This window comes from Mchenga conophoros, linkage group LG18 (genome assembly GCF_057382185.1).
Source record: "Mchenga conophoros isolate Kocher_MC1m ecotype Shallow Benthic linkage group LG18, M_conophoros_male_GT1.1, whole genome shotgun sequence".
NCBI lineage: Eukaryota > Metazoa > Chordata > Actinopteri > Cichliformes > Cichlidae > Mchenga > Mchenga conophoros.
Genome location: NC_140543.1, coordinates 12042503 through 12064578, shown reverse-complemented (window position 1 = coordinate 12064578; position 22076 = coordinate 12042503). Strand labels below are relative to the sequence as shown.

The 22076-nt window shown below is 41.7% G+C and overlaps 1 protein-coding gene across 4 annotated transcripts in view; it reads left to right on the top strand.

Annotated features, from left to right (window-relative positions):
• Positions 1 to 22076, top strand: part of LOC146553313 (receptor-type tyrosine-protein phosphatase mu) — a 165115-nt gene that overhangs the window by 119666 nt on the left and 23373 nt on the right. For all 4 annotated transcript variants that reach the window (XM_085253206.1, XM_085253204.1, XM_085253205.1 and 1 more), the window contains 7 exons: positions 2018 to 2325; positions 4692 to 4772; positions 5418 to 5444; positions 8551 to 8744; positions 12839 to 12926; positions 13801 to 13877; positions 20581 to 20617. In XM_085253206.1, coding sequence (XP_085109332.1) covers positions 2018 to 2325; positions 4692 to 4772; positions 5418 to 5444; positions 8551 to 8744; positions 12839 to 12926; positions 13801 to 13877; positions 20581 to 20617 — 812 coding nt within the window. The remainder of the gene's footprint in view (positions 1 to 2017; positions 2326 to 4691; positions 4773 to 5417; positions 5445 to 8550; positions 8745 to 12838; positions 12927 to 13800; positions 13878 to 20580; positions 20618 to 22076) is intronic.

The following is a 22076-nucleotide window of genomic DNA, read 5'->3' as shown; positions in this document are numbered from 1 at the left end:
AGAGGAGATTTGCGAAAACAAAGCAGCAGGAGTGCATCATTAGACAGCAGTTGTCCGTGAGAGAGACTGCAATCCAAATAGGCAGAGGGGTCACGCAGAGAGTAACAAAGTGCGAGGATCAGTGTGAGGGCTGCCATAGTTAATTCTTACACTACTTGCTCCCCTCCAGCTACAGAGCAGTGGCAGGCATCAGATATGGCTGTTGCTGCAGTATGTTCCCACTCTAGCTGTTTGCCATTCCTTTGTAGTTCATCTTTTGTGGAATTGTAGGAAAGTTAACTCATCCGGGTGATCATGTGATTCGCTTATGTGAATATCCTTTTTAATCAAGGAAGTCAAAGGTCAAGGTCGGCTGCAGAGAGCAGTTGACTCTTTGTTTGGAACAGATTTTAAAAGTCCAACTTTTTTATATATCTATATATTTAAATTGTATAAAATCGTTTCATGCACATAGAAGGTGCAACTCACTGATTCCAGAAACACATTGTCATTTAATTCCTCTGTATTTATAATACCCAGAATGGAAATAAGAATGAGTTGAGGAATAAGTAAGCACAAGTGGTTCATCACACCGCATCATGTTTTAATTACTTTTCACAGCTCATCAAAATAAATAGTTTCACTTCTTAAAAAGGAAAAAAATTCTACAGCTGTGCTTGCAGCTACAGCCTGACTGATATATCAGTGGATAATAGCTACTCGTTAACTGTATACTTATTTATTAGCATCGGATGAACTAAATTTTAAAACCAGAGACATGAGAACGCCCTTCAAACATGTTGGAGGGATGTTGTATAGTCGTTCCACCAAGAGGGCGTTTTGCAGTTCTCATGTTAGCAACACCTGTTTGGAACAAGCACAACAACCAGCTGATCCAGCATAAACAAGTCATCTATGACTAGTAACTATAAAAACAGTTTTGTTTTAAACTGCATTGTCAGAATAAAAAGAAATTTTGGCCGAAACATCATGTTTTTAAATCACTAAATATCAGTGTTGGTCTTAAAAATCCTATATCGGTCGAGCTCTACTACCAGCCGTGAGATGTGAGCCATAGTGAAGCTGGTGACATAACTGCTAACATCAGTAATACAACATGCTCATAATCACAGTCATGCATGATGATGTTTAGCACCATATATTAAGTGTTTCAACATCACAGACTGGATATGAAGAGACAGCTTAGCATATGAAGCTAGGTTGACGCTGCTTTGAATTTGAGCCAAATTGGGGCTTAAAGAATAGCTTTCTTTTGGGTGCCATGTTTTCCAGTTGGAGCCAGAACCTTTCATACATGGGTGGAATGGGGGGTGTAACATATAAAAAAAAAAATGATTGGAGCACATGGCTAACATTTGCACTACTATAATGGTATGTTAGTACATAAAGGCATCCAAATAAATGGTAAAACTGCATATGAAATTTAATAAACAGATACAGAATTGCACTAAAACACTAAGTATGTCATACGGCTGTCTGTTCAAGGATATTTTTTTTACTGCAGTCAAAACAGCAAAAGTCTTTAGTATTTGAGTGGAGGTTGGATTTGTTTGTTTTTTTGGGTAAAACCAATGCATGTCCATGTACAGTATGTGGATTTGTGCACACAGGTTTTGTACACTGTGCATTAATGGTGTTTGATCAGGGACAGATTGCTCGTAGGCTCTAGCGCATCAACTCAAAGTAGGTCAATAAAAGCAGGTTGACTGTTTCAGTTCACTGTTCACATCTCTAATTCTTTCACCCCAAAATACTCCAGCTAATTTTAAATCATCAGGGCCTGATGTATTTGGGTTAGAGAGTCACACCTTTGCACATTCTCCAGGATTCATATTTCACTGCTTGGGGAGAAAACATCTGGTTCCTAATGAAACCTAATGTGACCACAGCTCAGGGCACATTAGCTCACCCATCTCATTATATGAATGAGTCATCTCTACTAGCTTCATATCAGATCAATGTAAGCTGTGTCATTTCTGTTTTTGCCTCATCAGTTTTATTTGTCTCCTCTTTGAAGGAAACTGGCCAAGAAGCGCAAGGAGACACTGAGCAGCACACGCCAGGAGATGACAGTGATGGTCAACTCGATGGACAAGAGCTACACAGAGCAGGGCACCAACTGTGACGAAGCACTGTCCTTCATGGACACACACAACCATACGCTGAACACCCGCAGCGAGTGTGCGCTCACGCTCAATGGCCGCAGCGAGTGTGCGCTCACGCTCAATGGCCGCAGCGAGTGCGCGCTCACTCTTAACGGCCGCAGCGAGTGCGCCCTCACTCTTAACGGCCGCAGCGAGTGCGCCCTCACTCTTAACGGCCGAGGTAAGACGGCCCCACATCGGCATACCTCCCTTTTTATGCGGTTACACTCACAGAGCAGGGTGGAAGCAATTTATTAGGTTTGGTCAGGTGGGAAAGAAATCAGACTTGGCTGCACAGGAAATATTCAACCTGGGAAAACCTGAAAATGTTTTCCTTGGTCTGCTTTCCAATGAACTGTTGATTTAGAAATATTTTCAAGAAAAAGACCTGAAGTCATGTCTCCGGTAAATATTGGAGTTTTGAGGTTGCAAAAGACATCCTTGCATTTGTCCTTAATAATGCTGGTATCAGAACTAAGTGGTGAGACAAGGCGGTGCAACGTTTTCTCAATAATATAAGAAAAAAAAGTGTATAAAATAAATTTTTAATGACCAATCTTAACATTAGGGATTATTTTTGCTTTAATACGCAATATTTGTAGTCAGCATAAATGACATTACTTTATGGCTCTTGTGAAACTGCCTGTTGTCCCTCTACAGGGAAACTGCTGTTTCAACTCAGCAGAAGAGAATTGGATATAAACATCTTTTGATATGATTTTGATCAAATTGTTTTTTTCCTCTCTAGTGGAAACTTCCTTCTTTAGAACCCCTCGAGGGTTTCATCCACCCTTTTCAAACATTTCCTTTTAAATTGCTTCAGTTTCTCTAATTAATTTTTGTTAAATTAATTAAAATTCCTCTGAAATCTGCAAACTTACCATTTCAGCTAACTGTCACTAATGCCCACGCTAGTTCAGTTGCAGAAATGGTCGTCCAAACGCATGTTAATAGCCTGAAGCGAGCCTTGTATTGAGATCAATATTCAAGACTTCTTGAAATCCCAACGCTGACCTTAAAGCTTATCAGCAGACATTAGAGCTCCAAAAAATCCGTCGCGAGGTCCCAAACTCATGCTGTTTCCAATTCATGACAGAAACACATAGCACGTACTAGATGGGCTCTGGTGTGATAACCTGTTCTCTCTGTCCCAGGTTAAAACTAATACTTTGTTGATGGACGGCTCTGCTAAGTCTGCACCCAGGGCTTGACCTAGTATAATCCCAGTCAAAACCATCAGATTAAAACTGCACAGCAGCTTCTGTCTCCACACCCCTGCAGGGGCTGAGCCCCAAAGATGCTTTGACCTTGATTAACTGTCTGTTAGTGTCGATGTTCAAATCTGGCCCCTCTGTCTGCCAGCGCAAATGATTTAAATGCATTATTTCTCACTTTGCCTGTCAGTTGAAAGCCCTCTCACACTCCGTGACCTTACGTTATTGTCGGTCGTGTCGTTTTGGCTCAAAACATCATCGCTGACAGATTATAGTCCTGAACATACTGCCTGCGTAAACCCCGTCGGCGTAGCATTTCTGTTGACGTTGCATGAGGAGAAAATGACAGTCTTAGGAGTAAATGTCACTTCCTCCATGGTTTGTGTGACTATTGTTCTACTCTGGCCCCTTTGCTCTATCTCAATGTCAAGCTACCTAATGATGATATCTTTAAAGCAACTGACTGATCTTTAACTGTTTTTTAAAAGTAGCTTTAAAAACTGAATTATTAATGCTTTTGGAGATTTGCAGGCATTCATGGACTTTAGAAGACTTGGAAAAAATGTGCAAGTTAAACGTGCTTTTTTTAACTCTTTTTTTTTTTTTTTTTCATTTTTACTTTGCAAACTTTTCAAAATGAATTTTGCGTATATAAATGAGACAGAATAGATTTCATAATCTATGTTTACTAATATTGATCATAATTTAGACATGAGGATTTTTAAAGGAAAGCTTTATTATTTGAATGTAATGCAGGTTCCTTGCGGCCTCTGGCTTTGTGAAATTGACAAAATAAGAAGCAACTTGTAGCAACTTGTAACTTGGCGAATGCCGTAAAAACACAGCAGCATGCATAATGCATTAGGCTGTTTTAAAGAACCAGAAAAATGACGAGAAGGATTGCATGCAAAGTCTACAAAATCAACCAAATCAACCTGGACTCCACGAGGTTAATTGCAGTTTATTTCTCATACTTGTGTGCTTTGCACGGCTCAGCCCAAAACACAAAGCCACATATTTTCTCACCTACTTCTTTTGGTGTCGCCAGTGCAGTTTCCATTTAATTTCGTCAAGGTCTCCTAGATTTCTGCTTCCATCACAATTTAGTAGATGTGAAAGGAATTTTATTTGTGTACTTAAAGTAGCTTTTCCCACAGGGTAAGTCAGAAACCTCAAAGTGATCCTTTATAGCACATGCAAATTTCAAAAGCAAGACTTGTAAAGTGCATTATTACACTGGAATTTTACTGCAGTGGGAGTTGCTTCCACGATTAATAACTCTAGATTAGACTATTAATGCCTTTTGTTCTGTTCTCTTCCCCCCCATCTGTAGCTGGATCATCACCGTCGTCCTTCACACTACCAAAAGCCAACACTCTCAGTACTTCTATCCCCACCAACTCATACTACCCAGGTAAACATATTCTATTTCCTCGTTATAATCCAGTATGTCAACACAGAACTGCTTACTGCACAGCCTAAGCGGTGCTTTTAACAAATGATGAAATGAAAAGGGGAAAAAATAGAAACGCCACAATAAATAAATAAGAGATGAAGTTTTATGGGCTCTTTTTTTATGTAAATTACAGCCTATTTCTGTAATGTGTGGTATGAATTTACCTAATAGAGTTGCTTTAAAAATTAGAAAACGATTTTACAAATGAGAAAGCAGCTAGATTAACTTTAGATGGCTTTACACTCTGCTACATTTCTGGTTATGTTTTATATCACTTTGCCAAGATGGATTTTAGCAGTTTAATTATGACTTCAGTTTATCCCAAATAATATCCATAATTGAGTGTCTTATGTAATCAGATCACAGCCCATTGATTAAATGGGGTAAAGGGCAGCTAGATTTATAATCAACTAAAGTTACTGTATAATTAGCTTGAATTTAAAATATGATCGGTTTCTTGTTATGCTGCTTGGCAAGAAACCAAAAAGCTGTCCATTAATTTCTGTTCATGTTATTTTTGTGCGTTATCTTTAATTATCTTTAATTTACTGCAACTCTTTTTTTCCTCCTCCAACTTCTGCGATTGTTTGGGGGTTTGAGCAGATCCCTTTGTGCCAACTGCTATCTTAGGTGAGACACAATTTTTCCTTTTGCCATTGCTGTTGAGTATTTATTCTTATCTCTATGCTAAAGAAAATGACCGTGCATTACATTTGTAAGAATGCTGTTTGAACACCTAACTGTGAGGCCAAAGAAAAGCACAATTTTTTATTTATTTTATGTATTATTTTTTTGTTTCATTCTTTTCTTTTGGATGGCTCTTTTACTAAAGATGGCTTCCTCACTTCCATACCTGCCTGCTGCTTCCCAGTCTCCTCCTCCTCCTCCTCGTCTCCTATTCCTCCACCCTTCCCTAACTTCTTCCCCCCTCCTCTCCCTTCCTGTCCAACGAGGGGGCTCTCCTGGGCTGAGGCTGGTTTCACTCCATCCCATCCGCATTGCGTGTCGTGCGTGTGATGTCACATACGTGTTTGACCTCTCATATGCATGGACAGACATGTGGACTGGATGTGGGGGAGTGTCTAAGAGGGGCAACGGGGGCGGGGGGCAGTTTGCCCCGGCAACTGAGGCGACAGCATGCTGGAGCCGTAGCAGCTGCACTGAGACACAACAGGCAAAAACTGTGTGAGAGGGAGGCCCAAAAACGCTCTCACTTAGCCCCCACAACCCTCTCCACCTTTAGCCAGAACTTCCAAAAGCAGGATGCGTTGAGTCTGAACATTTAAAGTCTAGCATTAGCTGTGCTGCCCTCCCCTCCCCTCCCCTCTCTCCTCACTATGCATTAAACTCCCTTCCTCCCCTCCCCTCTGAAACGACAACCTTTTCTATTATTCTTTTTAATGTCGCTCCCTCTGCCTTTGGCTAACTGCTATTGACCTACTTGTTTTGTTTTGTTTTTTCCAGTGTTTATTCGTCTTGTTCAGTGATAAAATAGAATTATAAAAAAGCATTTTGTTCTCCTGTTAATTATTACTGGCCTTTGTTGAAGATGCACAACAGCCCAAAGTGCGGCATCTTACACGAGCAGATGCATTTTCTACCAGCGAAGCCCGCAAAGTAGCTACTAAGTGGGGCACTAGGAGTGTAATAATTTAATACTCAAGGACAAAAAGAAAGATGCAATAAGCAGCTCGACTCCAGCTTCACCACAAGCACCACTGCTGCATTTTTAAGTAGGCAACTTTAACAGTTGTTGTTGTGTTTTTTTTTCCTTTTCACATTAGTGCAACTTAAAGCAGTGTCTTTCATCACCGCTCTTGTGACAGCTGCTTATGTTAGTTCCGCATTTAATGAAGCGTGAAACGATTAACATAAAATTACAGCAGCCAGAAAAGGTTACATGCTTTCGGTTTGTGACACATTCAGTCACGGCATTGTCTCATCATTCGAGGTTAATGATCAAAACTGATTAGATCACAGAGTATCGGTTGCATTTCTGATTTCATCGCGCACTAGTTTTAAAAAAAAAAAAGAGAATGAAAATGGCACAAATACAGGTGTTACCCCCCGAGCACAAATGGAAATAAAATTATAGCAATTAGAGAGAGGAATTCAAAATGTCAGAACGTTTAAAAAAATAATTAGCTTCATTAGCGTATGCAAGTCGGCGATCTGAAACAATTGCAGCTTCTTTTTTTTCCCCAAAGACTATCATTATTTTTTTTTCCCTTTTGAATCCATGACTTCCTTGTTTTGTTTTTATTTTTTCTATTTTTTTATTTTGTTTTTTTGTTTTTTTTGTCTTGCACTGTTGAAATTGCCCCATCCATCCACTCAACATCCCCCTTGACTAGGCTTTTATACCAAGGCAGTTTGAACTGAGAAGGCATGTGATCTTGCCCTGTAGAGTAGCTCAAACACTACTGTAACAGGTTCTCATGCTGGATTGTTGCTTATCCCCTCTCTCCTGTTTCTTCTCCTCTCTTTCTCTTTACATACGTAACCTCTTATGTATCTGCTATCTAAAAAGTGCCCATTAATGGTAAGTTTTCCCAAGTGGGCCCTGGGTTGGGGGAAGGAGACGGTGTTTACTCAGACAGCATGCCGACAGTGAGAGGCTGCTTCTGACACGGGCATTACGACATTTATTGCATGACAAGTGGACATGTTAGCATCTCACCCACCCTTCCGTACCGTGCCACCAAGCCACCATTAGCTTAGCATGGTCAAAGCAAACACAGTGCCCCATGGCAGCATCACCACATGCATTCTCCTCCCATCTCCGCTTCCCTCTTGGGTTCTGTGTGTTTTTTGTTTTTGTTTTTCTATTTATTTGAGGTTTGGTTTTTATTTTATCTTATTTTGTTCATTTTTCGGGGAAGTATGGGTGGCAGGGGTTGAATCCACGCTGTGTCTGTGTGATGCTTCTGAAGGTGCCTGCTGCAACATGCTCACTGTGGCCCACCGCACCCCCTCACATCCTCCTCCTCCATGTTTTTGGACACCCTCCATCATCCGCTGGCTCCCCACAGCATCTGTGCCTTATGTCTGCCACTGACTGGATTACAGTATGAAAGAGCTGGAAATGGAGTCTCAATATGAGCTTCAGCCCAAACCAGCATGTTGTACTGCCAGTTAAAAAAAAAAAGAAAAAAAAAAAGGAAAAGTTGTTGTTTTTACAACACATTGATGGGGATTTTTATGATTAATGTATAATGTTTCTCACAGTTGAGAGCCACTGCTGGTAACAATGTTAAAAGCTTGTAGCATAAGGGTTTCACTTAGAGGATCTTGTTTTTAAATGCCAATGGACTCCTGTACAGTGCAGTATTTTCCAGCCACACTGAGACAGATGGACCTAAACCTTCCCACCACATGACTCATTCTATTACTCAATGATGTTGTGTTGTTGTGACCATCCATAACAAACAGATTACTAGTCGAGTTGTTGGTCAATCTGGAGGGTGGTGACATAATGCTAACCAGTAAATGAGCTAATGTGCCATCTGTTAAGGAGAACAGTTGTAAGTCAGATATGAACACCTAACATTAAAGCTAGATAAATCAACTTTATATGTAAAACAACTTCAAAGGAAACCACTTTCATTTACTGCTTCGAGCATTATGTCACCCGTATGTATCTTACAGCGATAAATTGATGACCTGTGATGTGACTTTAGCTCCTATTTCCTCTTGCTGACCCGCTCCGGCCTCTCTGTCTCTTTGTGTCCCACAGATGAGAGTCAGAACATGGGCAGCGACACAAGCAGCTTGGTCCAGTCGCACACTCACTCCTTGAGGAAACGGGAGCCCGTCGACGTGCCGTATCAGACGGGTCAGCTGCACCCGGCGATCCGCGTGGCGGACCTCCTCCAGCACATCACTCAGATGAAGTGCGCAGAGGGCTACGGCTTTAAGGAGGAGTACGAGGTAGGAAGCAGCCCAGCTGTCACCTCCCACCATTAAGGTTGCAAACCCAAATAAAGCCTGGTGATAGACTTGTAACATCTCCACTGAGGTTCTTGAATGGAAATTTTTATCAGTCTAATACGAGGCCTCATCTGTGTTATGGTGCACAGCCCCATGTCTCTTTCGCTGTCTCTCTCTCTCCCCTCTTTTTTTCTGCCTGCCTCTCTCTCTGTTTTGCACCGCACAGCAGAACTGTTTTGTTTCTCCCCAGATGCACTTTTATGATAAATTGTTAATGTACCCTGTCTCAGTGTGTTTACGGTGTGATTCGTTTTGTTGTTCATCTGTTCCTTGTTGTTTGCAGCGATTGTGCATTTTGTGTGCATGAGTGTGGTGGGGGGTTTTTTTTGTTTTTTTTTTTGGGGGGGGGGGGGGTTGGTCAAAAGCTGTGTCCCAATTCTCCTTGGAGACTCAGCTGTAGACCAGTGCGAAATGCACAAACTGCCTGTGTTAGACCGCGTCCCCTCCTTCACCTGAAACGGGTCGGATTATGCTGTTGCATAGTACTGGTAGCCTACTGCTTGTCGCGCAACAGCATCAGTAATCTGTCACTGCGCTTCTTACTGACACCAAACAAAAGATTTTCGCCCCATAAGGGCATCACTCTCATTTCCTCGCATTAGAGTCTGGCAGGGTTTGGCGGCACTCCAGCCCTCCTTGCTGTCCCTCAGCACCACACCAGTCATCCTCAACTCGCCCCGACGCCATGTTGTAACAGACTGGCTTCGAGCTAAATCCTTCAGTTTCAATATATTATCCGTATCAGTTCGGCCTCTTGTCACATTTCTCTCTTAACGACCCTCACATTTGTTAACGTTCTCAGCTTACTTCTTTCTCTTACTTTCTTATCTATACCTCCTGTGTTTCTTCCTTGCTTTCCTTCCTCTTCTCTTTATCTCCCACCTTCTCTCCATCAGCTACGTGTCAGATTTATTGGTAATTAACTCCCCACATCCCATTCATGATTGTGGAATGAAATAACGTCGTCTCCCATTGCTACCTTCAGCATCCGATCATTGAGGGGTTTGGAGTGCTTTGGGCTGCCTTCTGGGTCTAATCCGTTATGGATAAAGGGAGTTTGGGGTCCACGTGGCCAACATTGCATGGATTAATAGCAGTCGATCAACAGAGACGTAATATGGAACAACTGGCTGCTTACCCTGCTGTCACCTTATTGTCCACAGGCTGTTGCAAAAAGTCCTGTGGGGTGCTTAAAGTGTGCAAGGGAGCTCATTCTCACATGGCTAGAGCGATTCATTTGTATGTTTTGTTCCACTGCTGTCTTATAAATATATATATCTCTATCTCAATCTGTCTTAAGGTTAATGCCCTTTTATTTATTTTTTTAAAATAACCGTTTATTTTTCATGATGAGATTGGAGCTTAGTGCACCTCTAAACCTGTTGACTTACACTGTACTATATCTCTCTCTGACCCATGCTTCTTGTTATTCTGTACGTTAACTTTGGATCAGATAAATGAGGTAAGAAAAATACTTTTTTTGTGAGTTTATTTATTTATTTTAGACTTGTAGATTTATATCACAAACCTGACAGGATCAGTAATGGTTGCTGGCTATTTTTAAGACCCTGTGGGATTAAAATATCACCTTTTTTTTTTTTGGATTTAGTTTGAAAAGGGCATTTACCAACAGATGTTATGCAGCATTATCAAATTATCTGACAGTGTTCAGTTGGTGAAATATGTAGAGCAGTGACATTTTTCTGTTTACTTTTTTCTTTAGCGTCACTGTGAAATGCTTTTTCTTCCCGTAGTCAGACATTGTTAGCACCACAAATCCTCCGCAGCTTGATTCTGATGTTTATAAAGCTTTTCAAAAGCATACTTAATACCCTATCAGTTATTAAGAGCATAATTTTTATAGTAAAAGTGCAATAGTTTGAAAGATAAATGGAATACCAATGTATAATTAAAGTGGACTGATCAATGATATACCCAGTCCAACAAAGTACCAAATTTAATTCTAAGCTCGGGCTACCTTGTGGATTTATTGACTGGAAATTGAATGTTACCATTAGAAGGGACACGATAAACACTTTAAACTTTGCAAAAGCCATGTTGTATACTTTGCAAAAGCTTTATAAGGCCGTGTGTGTTACAGACCTAACAAAGCATTTTGCATGTCCAGCCTCCTGCACCTGGGTGCACATTTTCACCGTGCAAACAGGAAGCAGAAACAAGTTTCAGCGTCATTAATGCTGCCATGTCATCACTGTTTCACTTGTGTTCGGCCTGTTTCATGTCGACAGAAATGTGTTGTATCTAGCCTACTGTGAGAATCCTGAAATTCTTTAAGCTCCAACCACAAATGAACACTAGTCAGTCTGAATGAGCCTCCTCTCCTCACATAGTAAAAGATTAATTAATACAGAAGCAACTCACTAAACGTTCCTGCTTCTGTTCGACCATCCATGTTTTCTTTTGGGTTTTTTTGTTTCTGATTTGTTTGTTTTTTTGTTTTTTACTTCACCATGGTGTGTACTTTGTGTCAAATGTTTTATCCCTATCCACAGAAATTACTCTGCTTTTCACATACGGTTAAGTAGTTCCAGACAAAGAAACAGCATAGCGGAATAACTGTGCAGGGACTGGAGTGCAGCAGGTAGCCTGTAATTAAAAACATACTAAGTTGGATTTCTGCCAGTGGGAATAATTGAGGAAGGTGAAAAACTACCTGCAGACAAGCTGCAGTAAAGTACAATTCATCACATACCTTTTGCTACTAAATACTTTTTACAGGTGGAGCCTTCAGTTGTTTTTCGATACGCGTCGGGCGAATAGCCATTTATTCCCTCTGTGCATTTAACCTTTAAATTGAAAGCCTTCGTGTAATCTCTACCTCTTGGGACATTCATTATTTTACCCCCATGAGAATTCATGATCATAATGGCTGGAGGAATATGACTGTAGCGGGGTCACTCAGATTAAGAGAGAGCTATTTTAAAGTTGCCAGGTAACGCCTTTGTGCTTGAGGATGATTTGTCCTTACAGGCTTGATATTAGACTTGTATCCTTCACACCGACAGCACGACATTGGCCTGTGCGTTTCCTCAAGAAATACTGCCACTGGAGGAGGCCTTTATAATCCATCTTGGGGACATGCTTCCATCTTCAGTGGAAGGATGGAACATATTTTTAGCATATTAAAGCTGTTTCTCAGTGAAATCACTAATCCTTAGGACTTCATACAGGAATATGTCCTTGTGTGGTCTCTGAAAGGCCTTTATATGCTAGACAAACTGCCTGCTGCCTGCCACAGCACTGAGATGAATCGAGCCATCAAGTCTTAGAGCAGTGATGATTGAAGACGATGCCTCCTACTCCTCACTAAAAGGAACTCTCAAACAGTCTCTTTAACCTCCGTTAAACGTTCCTGAATCTTTATTTGCAGATGGTCTGCCCCGTAATGTATTACCTGACTTTTCAAATGTGCATTAGCTTACTTTCAAAAAGACAGAAAACCATGATTTTCTGCAGGCTAGTCCGCTCTGAGCCGGCCCCGCCCGCCCTTGCTGAACAGCGGTGGACTGGCAGTGTAGATGTATTTTCATAATTTGGCTTAATTGTGCCTGGTGTGCCATCAGAATGGAAATCTCCCCAGTGAGAGATGATAAATATTTCATGAGGGTAATCTGAGCGGAGCAGTTTTGATGTGTAGACGATGAGCTGGCTTTATTTTTCCCCGCGACAAGCTGATTGAGTCCTTCAGATGAGGGAGACAGACAGCCGCCACGGTTGCTCCGCCCAGCAGAGCGGCACATGGGGAGAGGTTTGAGTGTGACACCCGCTGCATCTGCCCTAATGGCACTCGCTGTTTGACACAACTCCCCGGGATCCACCATCCTCCCTGTGTTTCCTGCCTAATAACACTGGGAATCTATCTCTTTCTGTGTCTGTTGCCAGCGCTCACTTCCTCCGGTTTTGTAGAGCTGAAAGAGAAAGAATGTATTCTTTAGCCTGGTTATCATTTGGAGTGTTCACACATGACACAATGTTTCATCCCCCCCTCTCTGTCCTGTTTTCTCTCCTTTCAGAGCTTTTTTGAAGGACAGTCTGCGCCATGGGATTCTGCCAAGAAGGATGAGAACCGCATGAAGAACCGATATGGGAATATTATTGCATGTGTGTACAAAGCACCTCCTCAACGCTCATGAATTTTTGTTCTCATTCTTCTGCCTGATTTATTGGCCAGGCTTGTGACTGGATGACTATAAGCTGCTCAAACCGAGTTTTATTATCAGCCAACGAGAGCAGCCTTGACCTTTCCAATCTACTTTTATATTCATCTTCCTTTACCGTCTTTACTGTTATGAGATATAAGCCTATGCAGGATATGGCACACAAAGCTTATACCGTGTTTGGAAAAAGAAATGTTGATTTTGCAATTAATCGCTATAAGAGTTCAGTTTAACCCTCTTTAATAACTGATGCCATGGAAAAACTTTGAAGATCTACTTCTTCTGACTCACATCAGTTAAAGGGGCATTGCACAACTTTGGAACAAAAATGACGTCAGCTATCCACAGTTACGAAAATGTCATTTGAAATCAAAAGTTAAGGCTCTGTGGTTCTCTTGCCATCAATTGTTCCCCACATTTAAAAAGATTATTATGCTGCACGTGTATTATTTTGTTGCTACTAAATTTTACTAAAGTAGCAAGTTTTAAGGTCAGTGACTTAAGAAAAAATGGTTTAGACTATGATTTTGTGATTTTTACCTGATGATAGGGTGGTGGCGGTTTTAATGAAGACTGTCACGTAAACGCTGTCTATGAGACATGTTGCATTTTTACAGCACCAATTTCATTTTTGCCTCTGTATGATGCCAGTCTAACCATGCTTTTATTGCTCTATCACCCCCTCTCCTCCTCTTATAATTTCTCTCTATTCCTTTTTACTGTCTGTCTCTCTGTCCCTCTCCCCCTTTTCTTCTCCCGATGCCCTCGTTAATATGATTAATTCAACACTGGTTTCTTCCTCTCTGCCTCTCTTCCAGATGATCACTCCCGTGTCAGGCTGCAGGCCCTGGAGGGGGAACAGAGCTCCGATTACATTAATGCAAATTACGTTGATGTAAGTACACACACCAGCCAGCGCCACCAACGCAAAGGTCAGTCCGCTTCCTCTTGGGGGGGGAGAGGGCGCGCTGGTGCCGCCGTCACAGGGGGCCTGAGGGACAGTGCAGCCCAGCCGCCTGTCCATCACAGCTACAAGCACACACACAAACACACTGCCTTTATTTGACTTTAGAGGGCTGCTGTATCACTCTGTTCATTGGATATATTAAGAGAAATGAAGATCAGAGGCTGACAGCACTGGGAGAGAGAAAAGGCAAACCCGCACAGAGGGGAAACTGAGGTTATAGTTTTGGACTTTGCTTTGAACAACATTATAGTTGAGAACCAAAAAAAAGAGAGAGGGAGTGAGGTTTCACAGATGATTACTTAGTAAAGTTATAGTGAATAAAGCTGAAATAATACACAGAATTTCAAATAGAAACAAAGCACATATACAGACAAAAAAAGTTAAAGTTGTTAGCAAAGCTTCGAAAACTGTTCTGTTGCTTTTGTAACACTGGAAACAATGTTCAAGATTAACAATCAAACGGGTTGCTGTATGTAACTCAATTTACTACAATAAATAATTCGTGTGAGTTTTTCTAACCCGCACAGCCCACAAACCAGGCGGATCTGATAGCTCATTATTTATTTGCTGTGGCAGAATGTGCCTGGCCTGGTTCCCACAGAAACATATTTTTTGCCTGGCCTTGCCTTTGTAGGTCCACTCACAACCATTTATCTGCTATGAGGTGGGTTTGATGCAGTGACTTGCATATCTGCCTGGGTCTGGTTGATGCTGGGTGTAGGCTTGGTCTCGACTTGTTGATAACACCCTCTGTAAACTAAACTGAGAGGTTCCAGCATAGCATTAGCTGCAACAGATCAGCTGATGACCCTCTCTATATGTGGTAGATCGTCTCTAGGCTGCACTAGTTACGTTGCTTTCACCTACAGTCACACAAGGGAAAATGGTGATTGAAAACCATGGTTTGACCAAAATTATTGCAATCATGTGCAGCTGTGTGCCTTGCGATGGAAATTAGTTACCTCAACTATTTGCAATCAGTCCCAGACAGCAAAAAAGAAAGAAGAAAAAAAAAAAAAAACCTTTACCAATCACCAAGTTTTCTTGTGCATGGAGTTTGCCACCCTGTTTTTTCCTCTAGTGCGAATGGGGCCTTAGCCTGCCTGCAACTGTTTCATATCTACAAGCTACTTTGCAACCTGCCTGCACCCTAGATCTGAGTTAATATTATGCCTGCACTCTTCTGAAAAGAGGGATTTTGCTGCTGTTCTCTTTGCATCCGGCTGAAAGTGCAGTAGGTCCCAAATGAGAGCTATAATGTAAAATATAATTCAAATAACATTCGTCTTTTGAGTCTAGTGAGCCTTACTGAAATGTCGTTTCTGATATTAAAGTTTGATGATTTATATGTCTACCTATCCACTAGGGGTGCAACGATATTCGTATCGATATTGAACCGTTCGATACAGTGCTTTCGGTTCAGTACGCATATGTATCGAACAATACAACATTTGTAATTTATTTTATCAATTTTCCTTCTGACGATGCTGTCTGTGTTGAGCGCTCAGTGAATCTGTGTTCGACTACTGGCGTTTGGAATTATTTTGGTTTTCATGTGACGTATGACCCTGAAGGTAAGCGAGTCATGGACTAAAGTAAAACAGTATGTTGGATGTGCCACGCAATGCTCAATTACATTGGTGTGAACTAGTGTGCTAGCGCAGTTAGCTCGTTAACGTGTTGGCCATCTAGCCCCATGCACGGAGCGATCGGCGGTAGCTCGTTAACGGAGATTTGCCGTGTTGTGGCGTTAAGGTCATTTCAACGAGATTAACCTGAAAGCACTAGTGGGAACACGACGAATATGACTGAACATTTACGCCGACATCATCCTAGTGCAAAGACAAGTGGAAGCAGACAAAAAAAGCAAGCATGCTACTAACTTTAGCCGAGTCATTTAGACAGCTGTTAGCACATGATTCTCCTTATGCTGCTGAGAATATAGCCCAGAAGAAGCGGATAGTATAGCTTTTATTTTGGAAAGAGCCATCTCTCTGTAATAAACTCTCTTTTCCAAAGATGAGTGATTCCTCAATCAGATACAGGGCTTGCAATATCGCTAGCCCGACGTCCTGGAGCTAGCGATTTTTTCAGTCGGGCTACCAAAATCTATCTCTGCCCTGCCCGTCGGGCTATTGTAGGAAAAATATATGTCAATGCTTTTGCATTCTTTCAGAAATGTAGCTGGGTAATTATGTCATTGGCATCGGTGAGCCACTGTCAATATGTGACATATTGAAGTCGCGTTTGAATTTGCGCTTGTTTTTTTGCTTTCACTTTGCAATCGTGCGAACTGTGTATAGAGAGCGACAGCACTGATCTGTGAGTGATGATAATTTGTGCACCAATTCCTCTGACATCGTCTTATTAATCGTTAGCTTACTATGCAAACATGACAAGTGAAATCTCCCGCAGCTTAAACATGTGAGAGGTTGATCGCGCAGAGAATCGCTGAGCTTATGTGAGTGAGTGTGTAAAAGCATTTCAGTTCTGCTGAGCCAAATAAGACAGGTCAGGGTGAAGAAGTGACAGCCAAAGAAAAGCTTACCACAAAACGGAGAAGTTATGACAAATCAGACTATAAGGCAAAAAGAAAGTGCAGCTTTATGGTTTCATGGACAAAAGAATTTCTGTGGCTGCGATATGACGAGCTAAATAACCAGGGCTGCACATAAGTGGTCTGCAGGTGCGCATTCGCTGTCAAAATAAAAAACACGCACAAGGGTTAGGGTTAAATTTAAAAACTGTACTTTTGAGTTAAAATATATATTTATAATTTTAATAAATGACAAATTAAAAAGGCATGAACATTTTTTTTGTATCGAAAAAATATCGAACCGTGACACCAAAGTATCGAACCGAACCGTGAATTTTGTGTATCGTTGCACCCCTACTATCCACGCTTGTCTACTTCATAAGACATTTGTAGCAAGACAGGAAAGTCCCTGTAGTGTTATATTTACTTATTCCAGAGAACAGTCGTTAACATAATTTTAGGACTGCCACGACTGCCGTGGGTTGTTATTCTAGCGAGGAAAATCTTCACAGATTGTATTTGATCTCTCTGCTTGATATCTGCATAAGGCAGCTGCTGATTTCGTTACTCTTAGATGCTGAAAAACTCTCAAGGACGCCCTAAATTAAAGTAGACACAGCAGTATCTGCAGAGGTTCGGTTACACTTCTTACCTCAGGGAAGTCCTTGCAAAACAGCTTCTACATGCACTGGAATGACTTGGCATGCTGTTACAGTAAGTAAAAGTTATTAAAAAGTGGCGTCAGACATGGCTCAGGTTTTAAACAGTCCTAACTCACTTAGCTCACACAGTATAGAAGCTCCTGATCTGACCTGATTTGCTCTTAATAGCAGTGTTAGTAGCAGGATGTGACCAATCACTGCAGCTCACTGGTCTCCTTAGGCAGATGCTTCCACTCCATGTGTAATGGGCTGGTGATGTACCTGACTCCCTAAGTGGTTTTTCGCTCAGGAGAGAACCCTCCCTCAGTCTCCCATCTTCTCTTCCCCCACCCCTCTAATGTGGTAATTTGTAATCTCTTGTTACGCCTTCAAACATAAATTCATAATGCAAGGTGTGCCACAGCAAATGCAGGGGGCTTAAATTATTTACCTTTCCCACCATTCAGTTTATGGCCCATTATGCTGCAAAAAGTGGCGCTGCGGAGAAGACGCTCGCAATAGAGAGGGTCCCATTATAAGATAAGAATATACGCATATTAAAGAGAGCCCTGATTGAAACGGATTTCCATCGCTCTGCCAGCTTCATTGGAAAAGTACTTAGTAGAAATGCAGGCAGATGGGTAATGATGTTTTTGCTCTTCAGAAAGCTTTTTAACCCATCTAAAAGCTTGTCCTGCCTAATAAACTCTTATGTGTAGAACATTTCCCACAGTGTTTGTTATTGTACTCTATAACACTGCCGATTATTCCGAGCCATTCTGGTATGTTTCCTTTCTCTCCAGCTGATTGAGTATTTTCATAAACCTTTGGAAGGCAGAGGAAACGTAGTGTAATAGCCTGTTTGCTGTAGAGTCATGTGTGTACATATGGGTTTTTGCTGGGTCTCTTAACTGGATATTGGGGTGATGCAGTGGTTCGGTGAATTTGCAGGCTTGTGCAGAAATCACTGTTGTTCACAAAGCTCCTCTCTCCTAAAATGTGTTCATGTTCACTGACTGCTAATTTGCCTCGGCAGAAAACATCATCTGATTCACATTACGATTTTATCAGTGTAACCACAAAATGATATTTAGCAAAGCTGCAGACTCGTTACTGAAACAGTACCTACTCCCCGTCTGCAAGACTATCACCATCAGCATACAGTAGTTTGATTTTCCAAACTTTTCTGAATCCATAACGACTTGAGCCATAAAACGGGATGAGCTAGCTTTTACAGTATTTAAGCAAGTCAACAGGCTCTAACCCTCATCGAGTGGTCTTGTATCCTAAAGCTAACAGCACATGGGAGAAAAGAAGCAAACTTTAACCTTGTGTCTTAAACATCCAACCACCCATCCTTGCTGGCTTAATCCTGCAAGGGGCTTGGGGGCAAAAATAAGCAGAGGGGACGACTGCTTATGGTAATTTGGTTAAACAATTTTTTTTTTACTGCGAGGTGCTCACTCTGTATGTTTTGGCACACAGATCTGTACATCTGTGGCCACTTTAAACAGCTCAGAAGTGAAACTTCTTCCCACAGGTTTGGGACCAAGATTTCAACAGTTCAACGCAACATTTCCCTTTTCCTGTAACAGACTCAGCTTCAGGTAAAAGGATCCAGTAAAGAAGGAAGAAGGGAAATTTGGAGAAAAGGGAAAACACATAATCATGAAATAAAAGTCAAAAGATGTTTTATTTGGGGTGCTGGGTGTATTTATAACTTTTTTTTTTCTAACTTGAAGGTATTCGTGTGAGTCTTCAAAAAAGATTTAAGAATATGATCATAAAAACCTAATAATTATAATAATAATTCAATTTTAAAGGCCTTAGGGATTGCTTGGCATAAGGGGCCTCAGGGCATTTTCTTTGCTTTTTTTCCCCTTTAGCAATATGACTTATTTGTAGAATTTGTAGGATAAGGATGTTACATATTCTAGATTGAGGGAGGGGGGGGGGGTGCTAGGGGGAAAAATGTGAAAATATCACTTACTCTGTTTTCTCCTAAATGTATTTGGCAAAGCAAAAATTTCCAGGTAATAGGGATAGGTATTCCAGATTTGCAAAAGTAGGCTATCTAATGATATTCAAATTGAAAATACCAGTTCATGCCCACAGGCAAAAGCACTTCATGCTGCATATTTTAGACATTCCATTCGCCAGCTTTTCTTACTGGAAAGAATTAATGATCACTGTAATCAGCAATGCAGCAAAACACAGGCGGCACATTTAATTCCTGCTCCTAACTTATGCAGCCCTGGAAAATAAAAGTACTTTTTCCAGTTAATAAGAGCAATATTGACATTTCTACATCTTTACCTTCTCGTGTTAAAGATTTGCTCTTGCGTGCCTGCTATAACATGCTTACAGAAAGCCACGAGCCCATTTATAGTAAGCGTTACTCACCTGACACTCACTGTCAGGGCCCTTCCTTTCTTTCCGTCTCTCCCTCGCTAATCCGACAGAGCATTGGGCCTCCACTTTACTTGACAGAGCATACATGAAAGCACAAACAAATCTCCTCCTCAGTCCAGAGATAAAGAAGTCATTAAAAATGGAGGACAGCTGAATAGCTGGAGGAGCCCTGTGGATGAGTGAGTGAGGAAAATATCCTTTGTGTCTTTTCTCCCTTCATTGGAGGAGCGTTAATCACAGTCCAAGTTAAATTGAATATGAGTGAGATAAGCAGAGCAGCAGGGGTGGATGGGAAGTGGTGGTGGTGGTGGTGGTGGGGGGGGGTAGACAATCAAGGGGAGGCTGGGGCGGGGAAGAGCCTTTAAGTCCTAATGTTTTGTTTCCTGCCTCATATCTCTGGAGAGAAGACAAGGAATTGGACAAATAAAACTTGAAGGGATTAGAGTAATCCGTGAGACTAGGGGCCTATTGTGAAGATCAGTGCTGTTAGTTGTATCTTGGGGATTATCAACACTTTGGCTGCTTACTCCAGAGGTGTGCCGTATATAGAGTGTATGATGGAGAGTGTTTTTTGCATCTTGTATCTAGCAGCATCCATCATGAGCTTTCAGTCGTGCATCTTGCAGTTGGATGTTGAAACAAAGAGCTGAAAGGGTGTGCAGTGGCAAACAGCTGGCAGAACTACAATGCAGAGTATTTCTTGAAAGCAAGCACGCAAATCTCTCAAATAATTCCTCTTGCGGCGGAGCGGCGTAGAAGCGAGAGTTCATCTTGGCTGCATAAACGCAGGGCATCTGAAACAAACAAAAACAATGCGTTAACTGGGATTTCTATACAGGTCAAATCTGTTCAGTGATGAATGTGATGGTTCGCATTGTAGGAACAGACTGAGTTTGCATGCAAAGGTCAAAAAAAAACCAACTAAATGTCAAGAGCAGTGTCTTTTTTTTTTTTTTTTTTAGCCTCTCTGCGCTGGTCTTTCAGAAGTAGATGGAACATAAAGTGATTCTTATATTCTCTCCTTTTTTTTCTCTGTTTGCAGGGCTACCACAGGCCAAATCACTACATCGCCACTCAGGGTAAGAATAAAAAAACTTTCTAAAAATTGCAAGACTAGATTGGTGTGTGTGGGCGGTGAGAATTTAACGGTGTCTGTTTGTTTGGGCAGATGGATGTGTGCAGGTGTTTACGAATATCTATCTGAACATCCCCGTCGTTGTTTACATACGCTCTTGCAAACTACTCTTTGATGCTCAGTCAGGTGTGTGCTCGGGGAGTCTGGTGCCTCTCGGTGTGCACACGCAAACGCACGTACCTACGCGCCTCTGAGCAAGCGTAGCGGCACGCTTTCTCGCTGTCTGTTTCCATCCCGTCGGTGGTGTGGGAGCCATTAATCAGGCAGTCTGGGAGTAGGCTGAATAAATAAATGGATTAGCTGACATGTACAGGCGCATTTTGTCACTGTGTTAATCTGGCCGGCAGATTCGCAGAGTGAGGAGCACTTACCGTGACCCCAGAGGTTAAGTCTGATTGATGGTTAATTGTTATGAATTTTGCATCGCGAGCCTCACTCCCACACAACAGGGCAGCATGCATGGGGATTTTACATACCACTTAAGAAAAAAAAACAGTGGAAGAGAGGAAAAAAAAAAAGATAAAGGCAGGGGTTTTTTTTATTATTATTTTTGCGAAGAGGCTTTAATGGATTCACAATCTGCTTTGGCGGAGCTGGGAGTTGCATAATTACCTGTTTATTAGTGCATTGCCTCTCTTCCTCAGTGTCTCAATTAAAACAACGCTCTGGTTGCTCTTACTTCAGAAAGAGAGAGCATACTAATCAGGCAGTGGTCGCTCTGTTTGCACATTTGTCTGTATGAATGGCACCTAGTTTGAACTGCCTCGCGCTGACCGCTGAGTCCAGCACTCGAAACTGAGCTGTCAAGTGTCGACTCTCTCCTGTGCGCCTCGAGTTCACCAAAACAAGGCAGTATAACTGGCAAATTCAACTTTGAAAGAGTTTCATCTGGATTATTATGACTTCTATAATTGTCCTATAGTCATTAAGAGCATTCCAATTTTCATTAAAAAAATATGCATGAGGAGATCAGCAGTCAAAGAAATGTTGCAAACAAGGCCCTCTCTAAGATGGAAAGCTCGAGAAGCCAAACGTGTTTCCATTCAAGTTAATTAGCCCCAGTTTTCTCATTGAGCTTGCATAATAAGTCCTCATTTTCCATCGACTGTATCGCAAGCATAAGGTTTTTCACTGGGTAGATCCATCCAGTACGAAAGCGTGGAGGTGTGTGTGTGTGAGAGAGAGAGTGTGGAAACATCTGTATTCTCTGGGAGACCAAGCCCTTTTATAATTCATCATCAGCTCCGGCAGACTGACAGGAAGGAAGCCTCAGTCTGCTGACACTGAAGCAAAGAGCAGCCAGAGATGATAGGAAAGCCAGACACAGACCTGTCTCTCTCAGCCAGACAAACGGCATACTGTAGCACCTGAAAAGAGCACCTGGGCATTGGCACACTTGCTGA